This window comes from Strix aluco, chromosome 8 (assembly GCF_031877795.1).
Source record: "Strix aluco isolate bStrAlu1 chromosome 8, bStrAlu1.hap1, whole genome shotgun sequence".
In the NCBI taxonomy this organism is placed as follows: Eukaryota; Metazoa; Chordata; class Aves; order Strigiformes; family Strigidae; genus Strix; species Strix aluco.
Window position 1 is genome coordinate 2,058,609 of NC_133938.1, and position 19,256 is coordinate 2,077,864.

General features: G+C 50.2%; 2 protein-coding genes across 10 annotated transcripts in view; one reads left to right on the top strand and one right to left on the bottom strand.

The window, feature by feature from the left end:
* Nucleotides 1-2,608: 2,608 nt before the first annotated feature.
* Nucleotides 2,609-13,149, top strand: SLC35D1 (solute carrier family 35 member D1). Its single transcript, XM_074831792.1, has 12 exons — nucleotides 2,609-2,811; nucleotides 3,145-3,178; nucleotides 3,273-3,359; nucleotides 3,696-3,763; nucleotides 4,256-4,327; nucleotides 4,888-4,956; nucleotides 5,253-5,355; nucleotides 5,850-5,942; nucleotides 8,481-8,548; nucleotides 8,876-8,954; nucleotides 9,791-9,873; nucleotides 10,633-13,149. Exons 1-12 carry the CDS (start codon nucleotides 2,609-2,611, stop codon nucleotides 10,739-10,741), a joined length of 1,068 nt encoding a protein of 355 aa, XP_074687893.1. The 3' UTR covers nucleotides 10,742-13,149.
* Nucleotides 13,150-13,865: 716 nt separating this feature from the next.
* Nucleotides 13,866-19,256, bottom strand: part of MIER1 (MIER1 transcriptional regulator) — a 42,290-nt gene continuing 36,899 nt past the window's right edge. For all 9 annotated transcript variants that reach the window (XM_074831787.1, XM_074831788.1, XM_074831784.1 and 6 more), the window contains 2 exons: nucleotides 18,091-18,230; nucleotides 13,866-17,285 (listed from right to left, as the gene is read on the bottom strand). In XM_074831787.1, the coding sequence (XP_074687888.1) occupies nucleotides 16,960-17,285; nucleotides 18,091-18,230 (466 nt within the window). In that variant the 3' untranslated portion in view covers nucleotides 13,866-16,959. The remainder of the gene's footprint in view (nucleotides 17,286-18,090; nucleotides 18,231-19,256) is intronic.

A 19,256-nucleotide genomic window follows, 5' to 3' on the forward strand; every position in this document is an offset into this window, starting at 1 on the left:
TAGCCTTGAATTCAAGAGGCCAAAAAACCACGCAAGGGAGCGTGGGAGCCGTGGTGCCTTGCTCCCACCTCTGTTGTAGCGTGACTTGCCCTAGCTGCGCCCCCACCCCCGTGCATCTCACAGAAACTTCCTCACCGGCTGCCGAGACCTGCCCTGCCCTGGCCCCCCACCCGCCACCGGGCCCCGCTGCTGCCGGATCCTGCCGCCACCTCTGCCGACCTTCACCTCGGCCCTTGTTCCCTGGGGGGTACCAGGTTGGGAAGACCCTTTCCCCCCACCCTGGGACGTGCGCGTCACCCCAGAGTCAACACAGAGGGGAGAAACCTCTGGTTGAGCCGGTTGTCAAACGAGATTAAGATTAAACCGGATTAATTTAACATTTGTTATCTTTGGTGGGCTCGCTGCTGGCCGGGCACGCTAAAATTACTGCGGTGAGTCAGAGGCTTAGTTTAGCAGGAAGGAAAGGTCGGGCCAGAACGGGCTTTTCTGCCAAAAGCAAAGCATTTGTGTCATACCCAGAGCTGTTCTCAGCATGGGGGGACCTGGGGGACATGGGTAAGGCCACCCCATGCAACTCCTTCATCATTGCAACCGCACCTTCTGCTGCCCGCCAAACCCAGAGGGGCCAAAAACTTGGCCTTAAAACCACCACCGTGGCATTTTTTTGGGCCAAGGGGGGGTTCGCAGGGGTCTGTGGCGCCTCGTCCATCACCGCGGGGTCACCGGTGCCGCCGGCGGGGACGGATCTGCCTGGAAATTGGGGCTGTTTGCGTCAATCCCGCTGGCGCCGGAGCTGGGGCAGGATTAGGTTCCTCTCTGCTGTTGGAGGAGTAAATATTTCCAGGCCCAAGCCCGCGCTGCGTTCTGATAAGGACGGACAGGATTTAGCGCGGGAACAAGGAAGGTGATGCCAATGAGAAAGGTTTTTTCCCTGTGGTTTTTGGCCCAGCTAAAAGGACGCTCTAGATATGGGAGAGCTGCTCCTTGGCTTTTTGTCCTTCCTGCAGCTCGGTGTGAGCCGTGCCAGGGAACAGCCCCTGCCCCTTCGCCGGCAGCGGGGCAGCAGTGGGGATGGGAATTGGCCAGGAAAAAGAAAGTTTGGGCGAAGAGCTTGCCTGTGAGGAGCTGGGGGGTGAGGGCAAGCATGCCGGGGCGAGCAGCAGCTCCCGCCCGCGGGGCCACGGCGCCCGGTTTCACACCGCAGGGGTTGGCCGTGCCCAGGCAGGTCTGGACGTGGCAGGGAGATAATTGGGGGATAAAGTTCTCAAAAAGGGGCTGTTTCCTTCTGCCAGCAGCGCCACGGCCAAGAGCAACAAACACCCCGCAGCTGCGTCGGGAGTGACCCCAAAAGCGCTGTGGTGGGGTCTGCCAGGCTGGGGCTCATCCCAACCCCCCTGCACCCCATCTGGGACACCCCAAGACCCCCCTTCATCTCCCCCCCCACTGGGTGCAGCGTCACTGGCTTTGTCCCTCCAGCCCTGTGCAGGCCCCAGCTCGCCCCACACCCCACTCCCGGGGGGCTGCAGGACACAGACACCCCCCCAGCAGACACCCCTATATTTTCCCCTGTGCCATGCCGGGTAGGAACATGTGGGTGATGGAAAAAAGATCCCACAGCAGCCACTGCTTGAGGTATATCTGTTAGTTCTTGTTTTCCAGCAAAATCCTAAAACAATGCCATTTTTTTCTGATGTAACCTATAGGGTGGTGGTTGTTTGTTTTCTTTTTTTTTTTTTCCCAAGCTGCCATATTTTGGTGGTTTTTTTCCACTTGGCAGAACGTGGCCCAGAGGGGAAGATTTAATCTCTGGAAGGGAAAGGCCTGGTGCCAAAATCCTGCATGTGGGGTCACCCAAGGGCAACACCCTGCAGGGTGCTGGGCGCCCCGTCATGCCGGTGACACCCCCCGGCCTGCGCCCCCCACTTCAACTGTGGGGAGGGAGGGGGGGAACCCCCCCATCCTGTCCCCCCACCCAGAAAAAGGCATGTGCTGCGGCAACTACGTGTCCCCTTGTCCCTGCAATGCCCTCCACCCAGTGCTGTGTCTCCCCGCCCTCCTCGTGCAATGACCCCCCCCCGTGCTGCTCCCCACCCTGTACCAGGCCCCTGGGTAACAAATCCCCCGTGGGATGCCCCCCCGCCCCGTACCCGACCCCTGTGCAACAAACCACCATGGGGTGCCCCCCCCCGTGCAACAACCCTGCTGTGGGATGCCCCCACCCACCCATCCGTGTAACAAACCCCCCATGGGATGCCCCACCCCGTGCAACAAATCCCCCGTGGGATGTCCCCTCCCACCTCCCACCCCTATGCGACAAACTCCCGTGGGATGCCCCCCACCCCCCCACACCTCATGGGATGCCCCCCCGTGCAACAAACCCCTTATGGGATGCTCCCCCCCCCCAATCCGTGCAACAAACCCCCGTGGGGTGTCCCCCCCGTGGATCACCCCCCGTGCGCTGCTCGCCGTGCCCCGCCCCTTTTCCCCGCCCCCGCCTCCTTTTTCCCCAGCTCCGCCCCCCGGCCCCGCCCCTTGCCCCCGGCCCCTTCACTTCCCTGGCCCCGCCCCTTCCCCGGCCCCGCCCCGCCCCGGCCCCGCCCCCGCAGCCATGTCGTCGCTGGCGGCGCGCAGACGCCCGGCGGCCGGGGCCGAGGGGGGAGCCCCCGCGGGAGCCCCCGCGCCCGGCGATGCGGAGCGGGGCATGGCGGCGCCGGGCCTCACCCTCTGCCTCAAGCTGCTGGCGGCGGCCTTCTACGGCCTCAGCTCCTTCCTCATCGTCGTCGTCAACAAGAGCGTCCTCACCACCTACGGGTACGGCCCGGGGGCCTCGGCACCTCCCCCCCCCCCCCCCGTGCGAGGCCCCCCTGCACCCCCATCCTTGGCGGCCGCCCTGCATGGACCCCCCCGCAGTGGGCCTGAGCCCCCCCTCTGTGCACACCTTAACCCCCTCCCTCTCCCCACTCCGGAGTGCACCCCCGCGGGTGCCCCCCCCACCCCGCACGGCCCCGCCATGGCTGCGGGCTCTGCAGGGCTGGGGGCTGCTGCTCTCCCCCTCCCCAGGCACACAGCGGGGGGGTGCGTGGCTGCTGACCACCCCCCTTTAAATGTAGGAGCCCCCTTCTGATATCTCCTCTCTGCCTGCAGGTTCCCCTCCTCGCTGTGCGTGGGGCTGGGCCAGGTGAGTGGGGTCCCCCCCTTTATTCCCCCCCGACCCCCCCCTTCCATGCTGGGAGGGGTACTGTCGGCTTGACCCCCCCCCAACTTTCTTGCAGATGGTGGCGACGGTGGCGGTGCTCTGGGCGGGCAAGGCGCTGCGGGTGGTCAAGTTCCCTGACCTCGACAGGCATGTCCCCCGACGGGTAAGCCCCCCTCCCGGGCCACCTAGCCCCGCTCTCGGGCCACCTAACCCCCTCCCCAGCCACCTCTCCTGCACCCCAAAGGTGGGCGGTGGTCTCAGCCGCTCACCCACGGTGGCCACCGCGGCGTTTTTGGCAGCGGGATGCCCGTGCTTGTTGCCCCGGGAGCGTCTGCAGGCTGAGGAGCTGGGGCACGTGTGTGTGTGAGCATTTCCATCCCGGGGTGAAAATCATTTCATATATATTTATATATATATATAAAACGAGGGTGCTGCTGGGGAGCTCCCTGGGTTGCTCCGGTCACTCCCGCAGCGCCTTATCCCTCTTCTGATTTTCTAGACGTTTCCTCTACCTCTTCTGTATTTCGGGAACCAGATCACAGGACTGTTCAGCACAAAGAAACTGAAGTATGGATGGCTTTTCTCTTACTGGGTGGGGGGGGTGGGGGATGTACAGCAGGGTCCTTGCGGGGGACCCGGTGTTTGCGGGGAGCCACTGGGCTTTGTGGGGGTGCGGGTGACCCGAGCAGGAGCCGCTCGGGGTGATACGGTTCCTCCTCTGCCCACGCTAAACAAGCCACGTGCGTGTTTGTGAGCGCTTTCCCCCAGCCGGCGGGCGGGGAGGGACACGGATCTGGCCCTCACCCAACGTGGGTGCGGGTCGGGGGCTGTCCCCGGGGTCCTCCCACCCTGACGAGGTCTGACAGAAGTGCTGCCTTTTTCACGGGGCGGGGGGGGGAGAAATGCCGTTTTCATAAGGAAAGTGGGGGGCTCTGTGCTGCGGAGCTCTTGTCCCCTCGCCCGCTCGGGGTGTTGCTCTGCGGCTGCATTTTGGCAGCACCGGGGTGGGGAGGGGGACACGGGGACACCCTCTCACCCTGCGGAACCTTCCCCTCGCAGCCTGCCGATGTTCACCGTCCTGCGAAGGTTTTCCATCCTGTTTACGATGTTTGCCGAAGGTTTTTTACTCAAGTGAGTCTCCCCAGCCCCTCCTCTCCCAGGCTCTTGGTGACAGATACCGGTTAGAGTTACAAAACCCTGAAGGTGCTGGAATGACGTCGCAGCGTGTCAGTGAGCTTTTGTGTGCCGGAGGCGCGTGTGGTCAGGGGGTTTTGGCTTGAAACTGGGTTTTGGGAGCGAGGGTGGGCGGAGGAAGCGGATACGGCGAGCAGCAGCGTGGCGTCGTGCCCGGCCGCCCCTGCCAGCGGCTCTCCTCTGCCTGGACACCCCAAAACCGCTCACGCCGTGAGCCGACAGCCCCCTCCCCGGGGCTGGGCTGCTCCCTGTGCCCAGCTGAACCTTCTCTGCCATAGGCAGAGTTGTAAACTTGCACCTCATCAATGCCAAGTTTTTGGGTTTTATTTTTTTTAAATCACAGAGATAATTGTCTAAATGTCTTGCTTTTACTTGCTGCCTTTTGCACGGATTGGTTTTCTTTCTGTGTGCCGGGAGGAAAAGCTTCTCCCAGCTGCTCTCCTGAGTGCTCCAGCAAAGGTTTAACTGTGGGTGACCTCCTTGCCTCTCTTTTTCAGGAAGAAGTTTTCTTGGAGTATTCAGATGACAGTATTTGCAATGATCATCGGCGCGTTCGTAGCTGCTAGGTGAGCTCCCGGTTTGCTGTCCCCTCTCCCGGGTCTCTGCGTGGGCCAACCAGCGCAGTTAAGGTGAATCAGGTACCATGGTATGTCCTGAGAAGACAGAGAGGAAATGCTGACTCTTTTTTACCCTCAGCCATGCTCTCTAGTAGGAAAGAATGTTTTACCGACCCAAATCCCAGTCTCTCCTCCCACGATTAATTTTTTCTAACAACTTACTGGCTAAACAGAAGAAGGAATCTTGCAAGTGTTACACTCTGCACAGTTCAAGACTTTTAACTTACGTTTTTTTCCTTTCCCAGTGCTGACTTGGCATTTGATCTGGAAGGATATATTTTTATCCTTATTAACGATGCCTTAACAGCTGCAAACGGTGCCTATGTGAAACAGAAGCTGGATTCAAAGGTAGGCTGACCTTTGGCTCCGCTCCGGGCATCGCAGCGTTGCGCTTGGTTTGGCAGCCGCTCGCGTCCGTGAGGGCGACGGGGTGGGGCTCACCCGGCGTAACCCCGTCCCGCTCCCCAGATCTCCTGTCCAGAAGGTTTGGTGGTGCCGCTGGGCTGCTCTTGGTGCCGGGCGGAGCCGTGTCCCCGTGCCGGTCACAGCCACAGTGACAGCAGAGAAAAGGTGTTTTGATTGATGGTGACCGCAACGCTCGTTGCAAGCTTGTTACCTAAGTCTGTTTTTTATATATAGATAAATATGCACACATATATTAATATATATATTTACGAAATACATACGTTTTTTAATATATATATTAAAAACCCCACTCCAACACCTCTGTCCCCAAGCATCCCACACGGATTTAGCTCACAAGACCCCATCTTCAGTAGCAACGTGAATAAGGTTTTCTGCTGCTGTTCGGAACCTTAAACACACAAATGTCTTATTTCTAGGAGCTGGGGAAATACGGCCTGCTCTATTACAATGCACTGTTTATGATCCTTCCCACCTTGACCATTGCCTACTTCACCGGAGATGCGCAGAAGGTAGGATTCCTGTCCCCAGAAGCGGGATTGTGGGTGGCATGATACTTTCTGGGCCAAATAGGTGGCTTTGGGACATTTTACTCTTTGTTGTAACGCGCTTTTCTGTAACTTAGCCTTCTTACGTAAAATAGGAAATACTCAAACTGTGAAACTAAAGCAGTTCGTTAGCCCTCGTTTGCAAATACAAACTGTGCCGCGTCTGAGGGAGGAGGGTAGGGCAAAGGAAGGTAGAGTAACTACCCAAAACTGTGTCAGCAGAAAGTAACTGTCTTATGTTGGACTTTAAATCCGCAGACTTGCTCCATTCATGCATTTTTGTAATGCTTGAGGAATGGGGAAGTGCGAGAGCAATAAGTGAAACCAAATATTCTATAAAACAAAGAAGTCGAGTATTTTTAGAATAAATGAGTTTCTTTAAACTCCTTCCTGCCCTTCCCTCTGGCTGGGGTGGTGCTTGTGTTGAATTTTTTCTGAGGGTCCGTTTGCCTATGCTGCTGCCCCGTCAGGGCACGGTCTGATTTACATGCGGTTCTGTATATGTGAAATTTATATTGTGTTGTTAATTATTATTATTACTGCTCTCACTTAATACTTGGGGCGGGGGGGGCTCTCCTGAGCAGGGCACTCGCTTTTCATGCCCACACGAGCAGGCATCCCCCTCCATGGGCAAATGTTGGCGGCATTTCCCACCCAGACCCCCGTGGGTGCTGGTTGTGGGTGCCAGTGGCCCTGGCAGACCCCCCCCGTCCCCCCTCTTCCAGCCATGCCCAGGCAGGGAGAGCCTGGTGGCTCTTGTCTCGTTAGGAGCTTAATTCCCTGATGACAAACCCCAGTAAGCAGTCGCTAAGATAATGAGCTGTGATTAGTGAGGAGAAGCGATTGCGCGGGGTGAAGGTAGCTCAGCCCCTGCCCTTCATAAAGGGCGACTCAGTGGGATATATTTTGGGATAAAGTGCTCATTTATAAGCAGGAGCTGGTGGATGGGGAGCAAAATGTTGCTCTGTGCTGCACTGTGCAGCCTCTGTTTGGCTTGCAGAGAAATCTTTTTTTTCCCCCCCCCTGAATAAACTTCTTTTTCCCCGGCTGAGCTCCTGGCAGCCGGAGGCAGACAAAGATGCGCTGTGTTGGGGCTGCTGCCAGGAAACTCCACGTTTGGAGCCTGATGAAAAACCCTCTTGTGAAGGGCGTGCAGCTGAACGTGTCTTGCGTGGGGATGGCTCCCAGGGTGGGGGGGCTGTGCTGGGGGGGGTTTGCGTTCGAAAGCCTCCCACTGTACTTGTGCATGTGTTAAATCTTGTAGTTCGTTAACAAGCATCAATGATAACGTGAGAGTCAGAAATGGGCGTGCTGATGGTGGCGAGCAAAGCCCTGCAAATAATTCCTGGGGGTGAAGGGGAAGGACTGGCTGTGGGAGGGTTTTTTTCCGCCCCCCCAGGTTGGTTGTAGAGGGCAATGAGGTCTCCCCTCAGCCTCCTCTTCTCCAGACTAAACCCCCCCAGTTCCCTCAGCTGCTCCTCATAAGACAGTGCTGGGCTCCCCAGTGCCAGAGAGACAGGGACAGCTCATGACCTCATGGCCCTCTACAACTCCCTGAAAGGAGGGTGCAGAGAGGGGGGATGAGTCTCTTGAGCCAAGGAACCAGCGCCAGGACAAGAGGGAATGGCCTCAAGCTGCACCAGGGCAGGGTCAGACTGGCTCTTAGGAAGGATTTCTTTGCAGAAGGGGTTGTTGGGCGTTGGAATGGGCTGCCCAGGGCAGGGGGGGAGTCCCCATCCCTGGAGGGGTTGAAGGGTCGGGTTGACCCAGCGCTGAGGGATGTGGTGGAGTTGGGAACGGTCAGTGTGAGGTTCAGGGTTGGACTGGAGGAGCTTCAAGGGCTTTTCCAACCAAGATGATTCTGGGATTCTGTGTCTCCAGCTTCTGGCCTCCCTCCCTGTCCCTGCTGCAAACCATCTCCCGCTGCTGGAGCTTTGTCCTTGGAGCCATCCCCAGACCTGCAGCTGGCAAAAAGGGGTTTGGCTGCATGGAGTGGAATTTAAAAAAAAAAAAAAAACAAAACAAAACCAAACACAAACCAAAAAGCAACCAAAAAAAACCCCAAAAAACCACCAAAACAAAAAAAAACCCAAAAAAACACAACAAAAAAAGGCACCCTTCTGTGAAATCCAGGCTTCCCTTGGCCATTTTGTTGTCTCTAGAGGTTAAATTCCCCCAGGATGTGCTGTCACAGTGTCACAGTTTGCAATGGAGGAACTGCAGGGAGGGCAACTCCGGACAATAACCGGCTGTGAAATGCCGTTCCTGGTTCCTCCCGCTTGTAGGAAAGTTACTCGCTGCATTTTGGAGGAGTGTGCTGGGTGCTGATGTGGGCAGCCGGCCTTCCCACAGCCCCAGGATGTCACAGGCCGGGCTGCACTTTGTTTTGTTTTTTCCTGCTGTGACATGAAAGCCGATGTCAGGTGTTTGTTTCTTGTTTTGCTGTGAATTACTGCGTTTCCTCCTCCTCCTCCTCTAAGGGCCGGGGTGTGTTTCTTGCAGGCAATGGAGTACCAGGGCTGGGCAGACACGCTCTTCGTCGTGCAGTTTACGCTGTCGTGTGTAATGGGGTAAGGATGTACGTGGCTGGGGGGGTGCTGATGCCTCCGAGGGCTGGGCTGCGTCCCTGCAGCCAGCAGCTGGGTGCAGGGGAGCATCTTTGTTCCAGAAGTTGTGCGTTTCAGTTGCCTGAGCCATTCTGGGTTAAAAAATAATAATAAATCTGATAGGGACGCTGTTTCCAAGAGCTATGCCAGGTGGAAATGATATCCTACCCTGCTTCAGTGCAGGTTTAGCCAAAAAAGCAGTGGTATAAATGCTCTAGAAGAGAGGGGGTGAGATGAATGGCAATGCCCTAAGCGTGTCCTGGAGCCTGATGTCGGCTCTTCCTCCTGCAGGTTTATTTTGATGTACTCCACAGTTCTTTGCACTCAGTATAATTCTGCTCTTACAACTACAATAGTTGGCTGCATTAAGGTAAGTGGTTTCTCCGCTCCCAGGGCTGCCGTCGGGCGAGCGTTGCTGTAATCGTTGCTCAGGGCTCGTATGAAACAGCGGCTTGAGCTCTTGGCGCGGGGGCTCACTGAGCATTTGGGACGTGCTTGGCATCACGGCTTGCCAACTCTGCGTGGCCCGAGGCTCCCCGCTGCCTGCCCACGACGTGCGCCAGGGCCTTGCCTGCCTGGAGAAGTTATTCCAGCAAAAGCCACAAACAACCTCCCTGCACCCACTTTGTGCCGCTCACGGGAAGGGCAGGATGGAGGCTTTGGAGCTTTTGCTGTGCACTGTGTGGAGGGGAGGACAGCTCCGATGGGATTATTTTATTTATTTATTTATTTTCTGCTCTCTGGAGTAGAGAGATACTCCGTACGTGCTTGCACAGCAAGCAGCCGTGCGTGGCGGTGACTGCGGTTAGTGCCTTTGGCTTCTCCGGGGCTAAGGACGTGCAAAACGCCCAGAAACAGCCACGATCCTCTGGGTCACCTCGGCCCAGTGAGCCCATTGCAAAAATAGACGGGTGCTCCTGGGCATTATTCTGGGTTTTAGTGCCCGGTGGCTGGTCTGGAGTCGATGGGGAACATCGCAGCCCAGTGGCCGCGCTGCCCTGGCAATCAAAGCCTCTGTTCAGGAACATTTCTCAGCAGCTCTAAAAACACCCGTTTTTAATCCAGTATTGCCACCGCTTGCCTGTTTCACGCTTTCCTGCATCTGGGGTTTCCCGTTTCTATGTTGCTTTAATGCGTAGAGCATACGCTTGTCTCGGGCTGTATAGAAACTTGTGCTCTTGTTTCTCAAATCTTGTTCCTTTGCAGAATATTTTAATAACCTATATTGGGATGTTTTTTGGAGGAGACTATATTTTTACATGGACAAACTTCATTGGTTTAAATATCAGGTAAGAGCACTGGGCATTTGCAGTTTTTATTTATGGTTTGAAAGTGAAAACTGTTTTGCTGTGAAACTGGAATGGTTTGACCAGTTCAATGCTTTTTTCAAAAAAAAAAAAAAAAAACGCAATGGAATTGGTGTTTGTGCTGCAGCAGAGGAGCTGATGTGGGCTGTGGGGAGCTCCCAGACAGACTCAGGTTGTTCTAAAAGCCAGGAGAACACAAGCATATTTTAGCATCGAACTTAAGTTGTTCTCAGAGTTGTGTATCTGAATCGTATAATTAAGGTAGAAAAAAAAGGTATTTTTTTGGTTTATTTCTCCTGGTATGTTAGCACAGCTTTCGGAAAAGCATCTTTTCTGGTCTGGGGTGTATTTCTGCATTGTGAAAAGTCTCCTTGTTCAGCAGGATCCCTTCAGTGATGGAGTGGGTCCAGCACTAGGCTAGGGGCTTGGGCCTTTGGGTTCAAATTAAACAGAATATCTGCTCTTAGGAGGAAAACAGAATTTTCTTGCGAATTGATGCTCGCGGCAGGTCCTTGACCACTGGCACACCCACGGCTTTGACTTTTCTTTGGCAGCTGGTGTTTGCAGCCGCCCGGGGCGGGTCTATATAACTAATAAAAGCGCCAGTGTAAAAGGCAGCGTCTCCTCCGGGCTGCTGGGGGCAGGTTTGCCTTGTGCAGCGCCGGAGGGAGTGTGCGGCGAGCGCGCTGCCGTGGCTCTGAGCCGGGCTCTCTCCTCCTCATCCCCACCCCTGTTTTGCAGTATTGCTGGGAGCCTGGTGTATTCCTACATCACTTTCACCGAGGAGCAAATGAGCAAGCAGTCCGAAGCTGGCAGCAAGATGGATATTAAAGGAAAAAGCTCTGTGTGACCAGGAAAAGGCTTTTTTTTTTTTTTTGGGGAAGCAACTGATTTCTGTTCAGCTGATCGTGGGCAGAACGTGGGAAGGAATCTGGGGCGTCTGCCATGGAGTGAGGGTGATGCTCTTAATTTGCACAATAGATTGCTGCCTTTACAAATTATTGGGAAGATAACTGACTGCACGGTGATGAATATATCTAATTAAGGCTGATCGTGAGGAATTAATGGGCTTCTAATCACGCCGAGGTTTGGCAGTAGAGCCCGGCCCAAGCGGCGCACACATTTGCATGGCGGAGGACGGTGCCAGCACTGGGGGCCGTACCCTGAGCATCCTCGGCTGCGTCTCGGCTCGGGGACGGATGCTGGGGCTGGCTCCGCTCCCCGCCTCCCCCAGCCTGCTCCCTCTTGGCACCACGTGCGGATCAGGCCAACCCCTCCTCTTCCCGGGGAGCTGTGGCCTCGCAAAGCTGCGTCTGCAGGGTGCTCCTGGTTTGGGCCAAAACTTCTTTGTTAAGTTCAGAGAGCATTCAAGGTTTGTTGGGTTTTGTTTTCTTTTTTTTTTTTTTTTATTGTTAACCCACTTCTAAAGCTGGGTTTGCCGTCCTTGGTTTTGAAGAGCCCTGCAAACATTCCCCCCCCCCCCTTTTGCCCGCCTGCGGTTGCTTTTTCAGGGATGTTCCCAGTGTGAAGGTTTTTACCTGCCACCGGTGAGCTCGGCAGGGCCAGCAGCCTCCCTCCGACCACCCCGGGGTCAGAAACCTTTGGATTTGGGAACGCTGCCAGGGCCGGGACACTCGTGGGGCATTTTGGATCTGCAGGGTTAGCAGGAGAGCTGCTGTCATCCCACCCGGCTCCCTCATTCCAGAAAATCCACTGCAAAGCCAAGGTGCTGCTCCTGCCCCCCCACAATCACCTTCCCACCCAGCAGCACCTGGCATGGAAGAGGCACAGAGACTCAAATTGTGGGGCTTTTTTGGCAAATTAATGAAACCAGCGGGGCTGGTGGGGTGGGTGGCTCTGTGGGTGCCTATGCTGCAGCACCAGCACTTCAGCTTTGTCCAAGCCCTGTCCCACAATTTTTTTTTTTTTTTTGATGTAGTAAGTCATCTTTGGTTTGTGACCCATTAAAAGAATGGGATTTTTAAGATGTCAGGCAGTGTTAACTGATTTTTTTAAAGGTTGTCTTAGCACTTCTTTCTAGGTGTCTCCTTGGATTGTCTTTTGGTTTTAAAAGAATTGTTTATAATTTTGGTTAAAAAAAATTTTGGTAAAACTCTATATTTGAGTGTTTTCTATACATTCCTTTGGTAACCAGGAAAACAGCTTCTACAGACAATGTCATTTGTTTCTGGGAGATATTTGCTAAAAAAATGTACCTGCTGTTTGGTGACGCTGCATTTATTGGAGCACTTAACATTGAAGTTTTTATACATGATGGAGAATTTCTGTAAGATAGGGAGTCTGCCGGCCCCCTGCTCCAAAATCCTGTTCCTGGAGTTGTTTGTGGAGTTGTGCTGGAGCTGGGCTCTTCCGCTCACCTCGTGGGGGGCTGCATTTTGGGGGCCACAGGCTGCTGAAGGGGCTAGTGGGGGATGGGGGTGGCTACTGGCTTTATGAAGCACCTGGTAGCACCCAGAGCTGGGTTGGTGCGTCCCAGAGCAAGGAGCAGTGGGGCTCCCCCCTTGTAGTGCTGAATTGGAGAAAGAAAAAAAAGTAATTCCCTGATTATTTTTATTACTTCCTAAATGTCAGTAAAAGCTCAGATTTGCAGGCACCTGCAGAGCTCTCCTTTTTGTAAGGAATGATAAATGCTTCCTGCTGCGTGGAAGACCCAGAGCTACTCACACATCAGCTCCAGTGGGGGTTGCTGGTCCCTGCACTGGTTCCCAGTAGCTGGGTAGTGCTGGGCCCAGCAGCCCCGCCCCGTCCTGCAGCCGGGCTGGTACATTCCTCTTGCTCAAACAGAAGTATTTGCAAATCACTTTTTTGCCACGTTTGCTTGTGACTTCGCTGTGCTGAGGCGTTTGCAGTCAGGATGTCGATTCTGTCAGCAAGCTTTGATTTTTATTTTTTGGAATCTACTGGTTAGATTTGTTGTCCAAACAGTAAAATATTTTTAAAGCTTATTTTTGTTTGTAACTGGGCACACTTCAGTGCCGAGGTCTGGATGGTATTGTATACACTGGGAAAGCAAACAGAGTTCCTACAACAGTATTTTCTATGTTATTAATCGACTAAAGTTTTTTCTATATAGAATCTATTTACAAAATGCCCATTTTAGTGATTAAAAGGGTGACCTTTTTATTTGAATGTATGGCAGGCTTTATATGTCCGTCAGTGATGATAGCAAAAAGAATTTTATGTGCCTATGTATTTTTGTACTGGCTTCAAATAAACCAATGACCTTCCCTCCTCCTACCCCCTGGCTCTTGCTTCATTGCCCTGGACCCACAGGAAGAGGCTGGAGGAGAGGAGGGAGGTGCTGAGGATCCCCCAGCACCCCAGTGCCTGTTGGCCCTGCTGGGGGGCCTCTGGTAGGTGTGGGGGAAAGGGGGGGTGGGGGAGGTCTCTTGGCTTTTCAGCTTGAAAAATTCTTTGAGGAGGGTAAGTATGTAATGGGAGAAAAAAAAATCAACCCAAAAAACCTTGTGCTTTGCTAAAATCAGTCCCTTCTCCCTGAGCACCCCCGAAGTGCTTCAACCTTGTGCAGGGTGACTGCAGAAAGCTCAGCACCTTTCTGCCTCCAACGAACAGTCTGTGCCTCAGAAATAAAATTAATTAAAACTAAGTGGTCAGTTGTACCCCCCAGCCACCCCCCCTCCACCGCCTTTCCTGGCTGCTCTCTTCTCCCTCCTCTTTTATGTTAAAGTGTACCCCAGCACCCACCTCTGCCCAGGCTGCACCAGGAACGTGTTACGGAAAAAGGGGTTGAGGAAAAGGGGTTAGGGGAATGAAAGAAATCGTTCAAAGTTTAATCAGAAAAGGGAATTTTGTTTTCTGTGGTTTTCACTGCAGCAGTAACAGAGTCACCACCACGCTGCTACACCAGGATCGGGTCTTCGCCTCTTCTTTAAGCGGAAATACTCTACCCCCTGTTCTGATCAAAAAAACTCAGGAATTGTTTATGCAGACAGTATGTTTAGAAAAATATTTTAATAAGCTTTTTCAGAATTGCAGACAGGGAGCGGGGATAAGAGAAGGGAATTACTAACAGTGCAAAATTACTATGTGTGGAAAAATGTAGAAAACTAATTTGCAGATTTTTCTTTTGTGTGTGTGGTGGTGTTTTTTTAATATCACATTTAATCCTTTAGAAAGCCCAGCAAGGCTTTACTCTCCTGAACTGGATTCTCCATTCAGGCTCCAGTCTTAAAGCGCTTCCTGAATCCAGCTGAACCCATCCCTGGGGAGCACCTGCAAAATGTTCCCGAGCGCCACGCGCGAGCTGGGACCTTTTCAAGGCCGTTTGGAAACGCACTCAAACCCTTCTGGGCTCCAAACTGTACTGAAGGCTTTGTAAATGAAATCAAAGTTACTATATTTCTAGAATTTTAAATAGCTTTAGTAGTGCAATGACTTATTAAGTTATAGTGGCTGCATTTTGAAGAACATGAACAAAGTATTGTATAAAACACCAGCATAAACAAAATGTAAATTATAATTAAATATTCTTAAAGTCTAGCTGAGCATTACATAGTTGTTGATTATGGAATGTCAGGTCTCCTCTACGTATCACAAAAAAAAGGTAAGATAAAAAACAAAGCAACATTCCTGAAAATATACACAGTGCTGTATTTCACACACAAGCCTGAGACAATTTACTTATAAACTTTCCTATAAATTTTTGGAAGTATTTCCAACTTGCAAACAAAACTGCATAAAAATAAAATTGAAAATAGGACTCTTAGAAGCACTGCACTACCCTCAGTCTGAAACTGTCTCAAGACCGTCTTTGATATAAGGCTGTGATACTTTGGGTTTCCGTTAATAAACCAGATACTGTAAAATTAACAGCAACCTCTCACTAAAGCAATCAATGACCGGATTAATGCAGGCCATGCCTTAACCCACCTGACCCCGTCAAGCGCTGGCTAATTGGAGGCGGACGCCAAGTCCTGCACGTCAGCTGCACCGGGCAGAGCAGCTCACTCCTCGCAACATTTCTGGGAAGATTTCTGGTTAATACACTCCAGTAACTCAGCGTGGCGATGGAGCCAGGCCCCAGCCACAGCATTTGGCTCATGAATGACCACGAAGTCCAAGTACACATAGTTGAAGAAGCAAAACAAACCAAAAGAAACCCTTAGCAGTTGGGGTTTTGAGGTTGATACATTAGTTTTGAACCACAGGACCGTCTGTTTAAAACTGGAAACATTTAAGTAAAAATAACCAATTAAAAATTAACAGCACACCTGTAAGCCACAGGAGGCGGACACAAGATTATAAATTATACAAATGAACAATTTTTTCCTATTTTTAATATACTAGATGCGTAGCTGTGGCTTAAAAGAAAAAAAACAACCGAAAACCAAAAGACTGGTATTTAAAAATCTTCCTATTTCATGGATGTAAAACCCTACTTCAACAACTTTCAAATTAGTGGGATGGTGAGCATCACCCCCTCCACACTCATTTATAAATAATTTTTTCTCACTTTTTGCACCTGTGAATCTCTATATACTGACTATATATATATACACACTGCATATATATATATATACACACACTGCATATATATATATATACACACACTGCATATATATACTGAATATATATATATAGAGAATATATATATACACACACACTGAAAATATATATATATATATATACTGAATATATATGTGTATTCACTGTACCAAGTACGTGTCTGGGATGTTTCTGCTCCCACTGAAATACCCATCCACTAGTTTTCAGGAATTCAAGATCAGGCACCAGGTCACCAGCTGCACGTGCATTTCTAACCGGTACAGCCAGACTCACTTGACCCAATTCCTACCCTTCCTGTGCTCAGTGAAATGTAGATGACGACAGGTAAGACTGAAAATAAATCAAAGGATAATCTTAACACCCGATCTTGGCAAACGAGGTCTAGTAAACTGAAGCGTTTGGCTGCTGTGAAATTTATCTGAGCTCAAAATAAAATGAGAAAATGTATAATGAAAGCAAGAAAATTTGTGCAATGCAAGCATCATGCTTAACAAATTCTTAGCATCACTATTTGCCATAAAACACAAGTAAGAAAAACATGTTTTCAAAATCAAATGTCTTCTAACCATTCTTGATGTTAATTGTTTACTGTTTTCTGAGAAGAAAATAACATGTTGGTGACTAATAAGCATTTTTTAAGTCAATTGGTTTGGTTTGGGGTTTTTTTTTGTTGGTTTTTTTTTTTAGAAAAGACTTCAGCAAAATAAAATGAAGCTGACATTAGACTCAGGATATCAATTCTCTCATAAAAGTTTACCAACTGTACAAGTTAAGAAAATTATACAAGCTTTTGTTTTAAGAAAGGACAGTTCAATCAAGACATAAGTACTGTAAAAATCTTTCAAAGGCTACAAAGAAATCTGGAAAAATACAGAATGTATTTCTTTAGCCCAGATAAAGAATATGGAAAGACATCATTGATGTCAACAATTTTACATATACAAACCTCACCTGGTTTATTTATTTACCTTTTAAAACTTCTATATATAAAAATAGTTGTGCTCATAACTTTCAGGATTCATAAGGGTTCCTTAACAATGGGATGACACTCTCCTCTCGCTAGCGTGAGTGGAAGTCTCTGTGCCTACTCTGATGCGTGTCCTGGCGCTCTGTATTTCATTTTCACTTCCTGCAGCACCTGAACCAGCCCCCTGCTTCAAATAGGATGCTTTGTTCACTTGTACAATGCTTAATGGTGTACTATGCACAGAAGTTTCTTTAATGTATTAGGCTAGGAGTATTTTTGCAGAAACTCACTGATTTGTTTCTCAACTATTTTTAAGAGCCTTAGAGTTCCCAGAACTACACTTGCCAGCTCTGAGAAACAGAATATTCTCCTACTGCTTTTCAGCACTGAAAAAAACCCAAATAATCAGATCTCAAGAGCCAACTAGAAGGTATTAGAAAAAAAAAATCTCAGCGGATTGTTTTACGGAACTGGATTTTGTAAGGTAACCCATCAACCCTGAAAATTTTAGACACCCAAAATTTACTCCACGGAATAAAATCAGCTCCTAGTACTCAGTCATCCAAAGTTTCTAGTTCTTCAAGCTTCCCATGTGAGTTTGCTTCTTGGAAGAACTCTGAAGAACCTGGACTCTCTTTTCCATTGCTGTTAATTCTTCTCCTTTTTAGAGGTCTTTCATTTTTTTCTTCAAAATCATTTTCGTTTCTTGAAGCTGAATGAGCAAGTTTTGGGTCAACAGAAAGGTTTTCAGTTTCATACCCATTTGTATCCAGATCCGTGTGAGGTGTTTTCTTGCCACTGGTAGGTCCATTTACATGCAATCCTTCAGTTTTTGCTTCCTCTTTATTTGGTATCTCGCCCGGCCCATTAGCAGACACCCCTGCGTTACAAAGACAGAATGGAAGCGTAAGGAGTAACAAAACAATCTGTGACAGGTCAATAAAGCAGAAGTCTGGCCCCACTGAACTAAAAAGCCAATATTGTTCTCTGCATCCTCACTGTGGGGTGAACGAGGGATTTATTTGCATACAAATGACATACTGACCACAACGGAGTTTATGGAAGCCCTTACAAGCATCAGCAGCCAAGAAAATATCCTGGAATCCCACAACTGTACAAGCTGCAGGTGGACTGTCCTCACCTGAGCAGCTTCTGTAGCTTCCCCTCGATTTTCACAATCTGATTCAGGCCCCGAGCTCCTCCCTCCTCTTGTCACTGCTTTCACTTTGGCTCCTTTGGAACGGCTGGCCCTTGCTTTTGAGGTTTTCTTCCTTCAAGAGGGATCATGCCCTGGCTCTTCTCCCATTCCTAATCGCCCTCAGTGCCCCATTTCTGGTAAGCCCAGCTAACAGTGTTCCTGAGACAAAGCACCAGTCCAGCTCAGTTCCCATCCCAGCTGTTTTAAATATCCTGCACAGGACTCTTCACAAAGTGAGCATTACACATCTACACTAGCACGGGGAAGGCAAGAACAGATTAATTACATTTAAAAGGAAGATTCTAGTGGAGATTTATCTTCAATATGTCTGCCTACAGGCAAAGGTAGTTTTTTTAAGAAGCGTTAACTTAAAGCTGCTAAAACCTTGGAAGATATTTAAAACTAAGACAGGCTTGTTTTTCCCCTCTGGCTTGTCGTCTGCGATGATCTGGCAACTCTGTTTAGGAGGAACAGGGCACGCGCTTACCATTCTGGTTACTGCTGCTGGTTGTGCTGTCTTCCCTTTCAGACTGGCTGGTGCTGCTGTTGGAAGTTGTAGGAGGAGGGGATGGAGCTCTACTGGAAGCAGCACTTTCACTTTCATCCAGGAGACGGTCCATATAATCTCTACACAACAGAAACAGCACATTCAGCGTTGCCCTTGCTGAGTGAGATAATGGTGTTATTTGTAGAAAAATATTCACCGCACGTAGTGCAAGTGCGGCCAGTTCACACCCTGCACCTTTTGAAAGGCACAGACTTGCAAAGTTAACAACTTTAAGACCTCCTGTGTTAACTGGCCCACGTACAGTTTGACCACAGCAACTACACATTTGTTGACCAGTCCCTGCAGCCAGCTTATACAAATTCAGCCTGTGCTTATGCTAAGTCCCACAAGATCATGTACAAGCAGAAACTTCAAGACGCTGTGACGTTGTGGGCCGTGTTTTCAAGGTGATGCTCTCAGGCAAGTTCGTACTAAGCTCTTGCAATTTGCTGCAGCAGAGATAACGTACCATTAAAGTAAATAAGTTTTGTGCATGTGCAACCTCAAAAGGGGTGAAGTTAAAAGCAAATTAAAAACTTCAGAGTTAAAGACATTCCCATATCTGAAATCTGTTAGAGTCCGACAATTTAGGTCACTAATAGTAAATCTCTTATGAAAGATTTAAACAAACAAAGCTGGTTGGTAAAGCCCTTGTACATATGGTATTAGTCTGGATTAACTCCAGAAACAGCATATCCTCACACATAATTATTCTGGAACTGATACTGCATCCTAAATTCCCACACCTATCTGCAAAATCACTCAAGAATAGACAAGTACAATCCTTAATGACACTTCTGATCACCATATGCAGGCAACTGCAAAAGAATCAGAGAATGTTTTAGGTGATTAACAACCAAAAATGTCTACTAATTTAGGCAAAACCAGAAAAAAAAACAACCCAGATGGGAGAAGAGGGGGAGACAGACAGTCTCTGACAACTGGTTAAGAAAATCCAGCAGCTCTGGGTGCTTCTCTGTAACAGTCTACAAAGCCACAGATGGCACCTCTTAATGTCATACTGCAAGTTCACTTCAGTGGTCCAACACACAGTTCTAAAATGTTTAAAGAAACAATAATATTAAAAAGACGGATCATCAGAGAAG

What these genes read in the sequence shown, in the direction of transcription:
- SLC35D1 (XM_074831792.1), top strand. Translation starts at nt 2,609, where the DNA reads ATGTCGTCGCTGGCGGCGCGCAGACGCCCGGCGGCCGGGGCCGAGGGG. An exon ending in ACAGGCATGTCCCCCGACGG is followed by an intron (nt 3,360 to 3,695) that starts GTAAGCCCCCCT and finishes CTGATTTTCTAG; the next exon opens with ACGTTTCCTCTACCTCTTCT. An exon ending in CAATAGTTGGCTGCATTAAG is followed by an intron (nt 8,955 to 9,790) that starts GTAAGTGGTTTC and finishes GTTCCTTTGCAG; the next exon opens with AATATTTTAATAACCTATAT.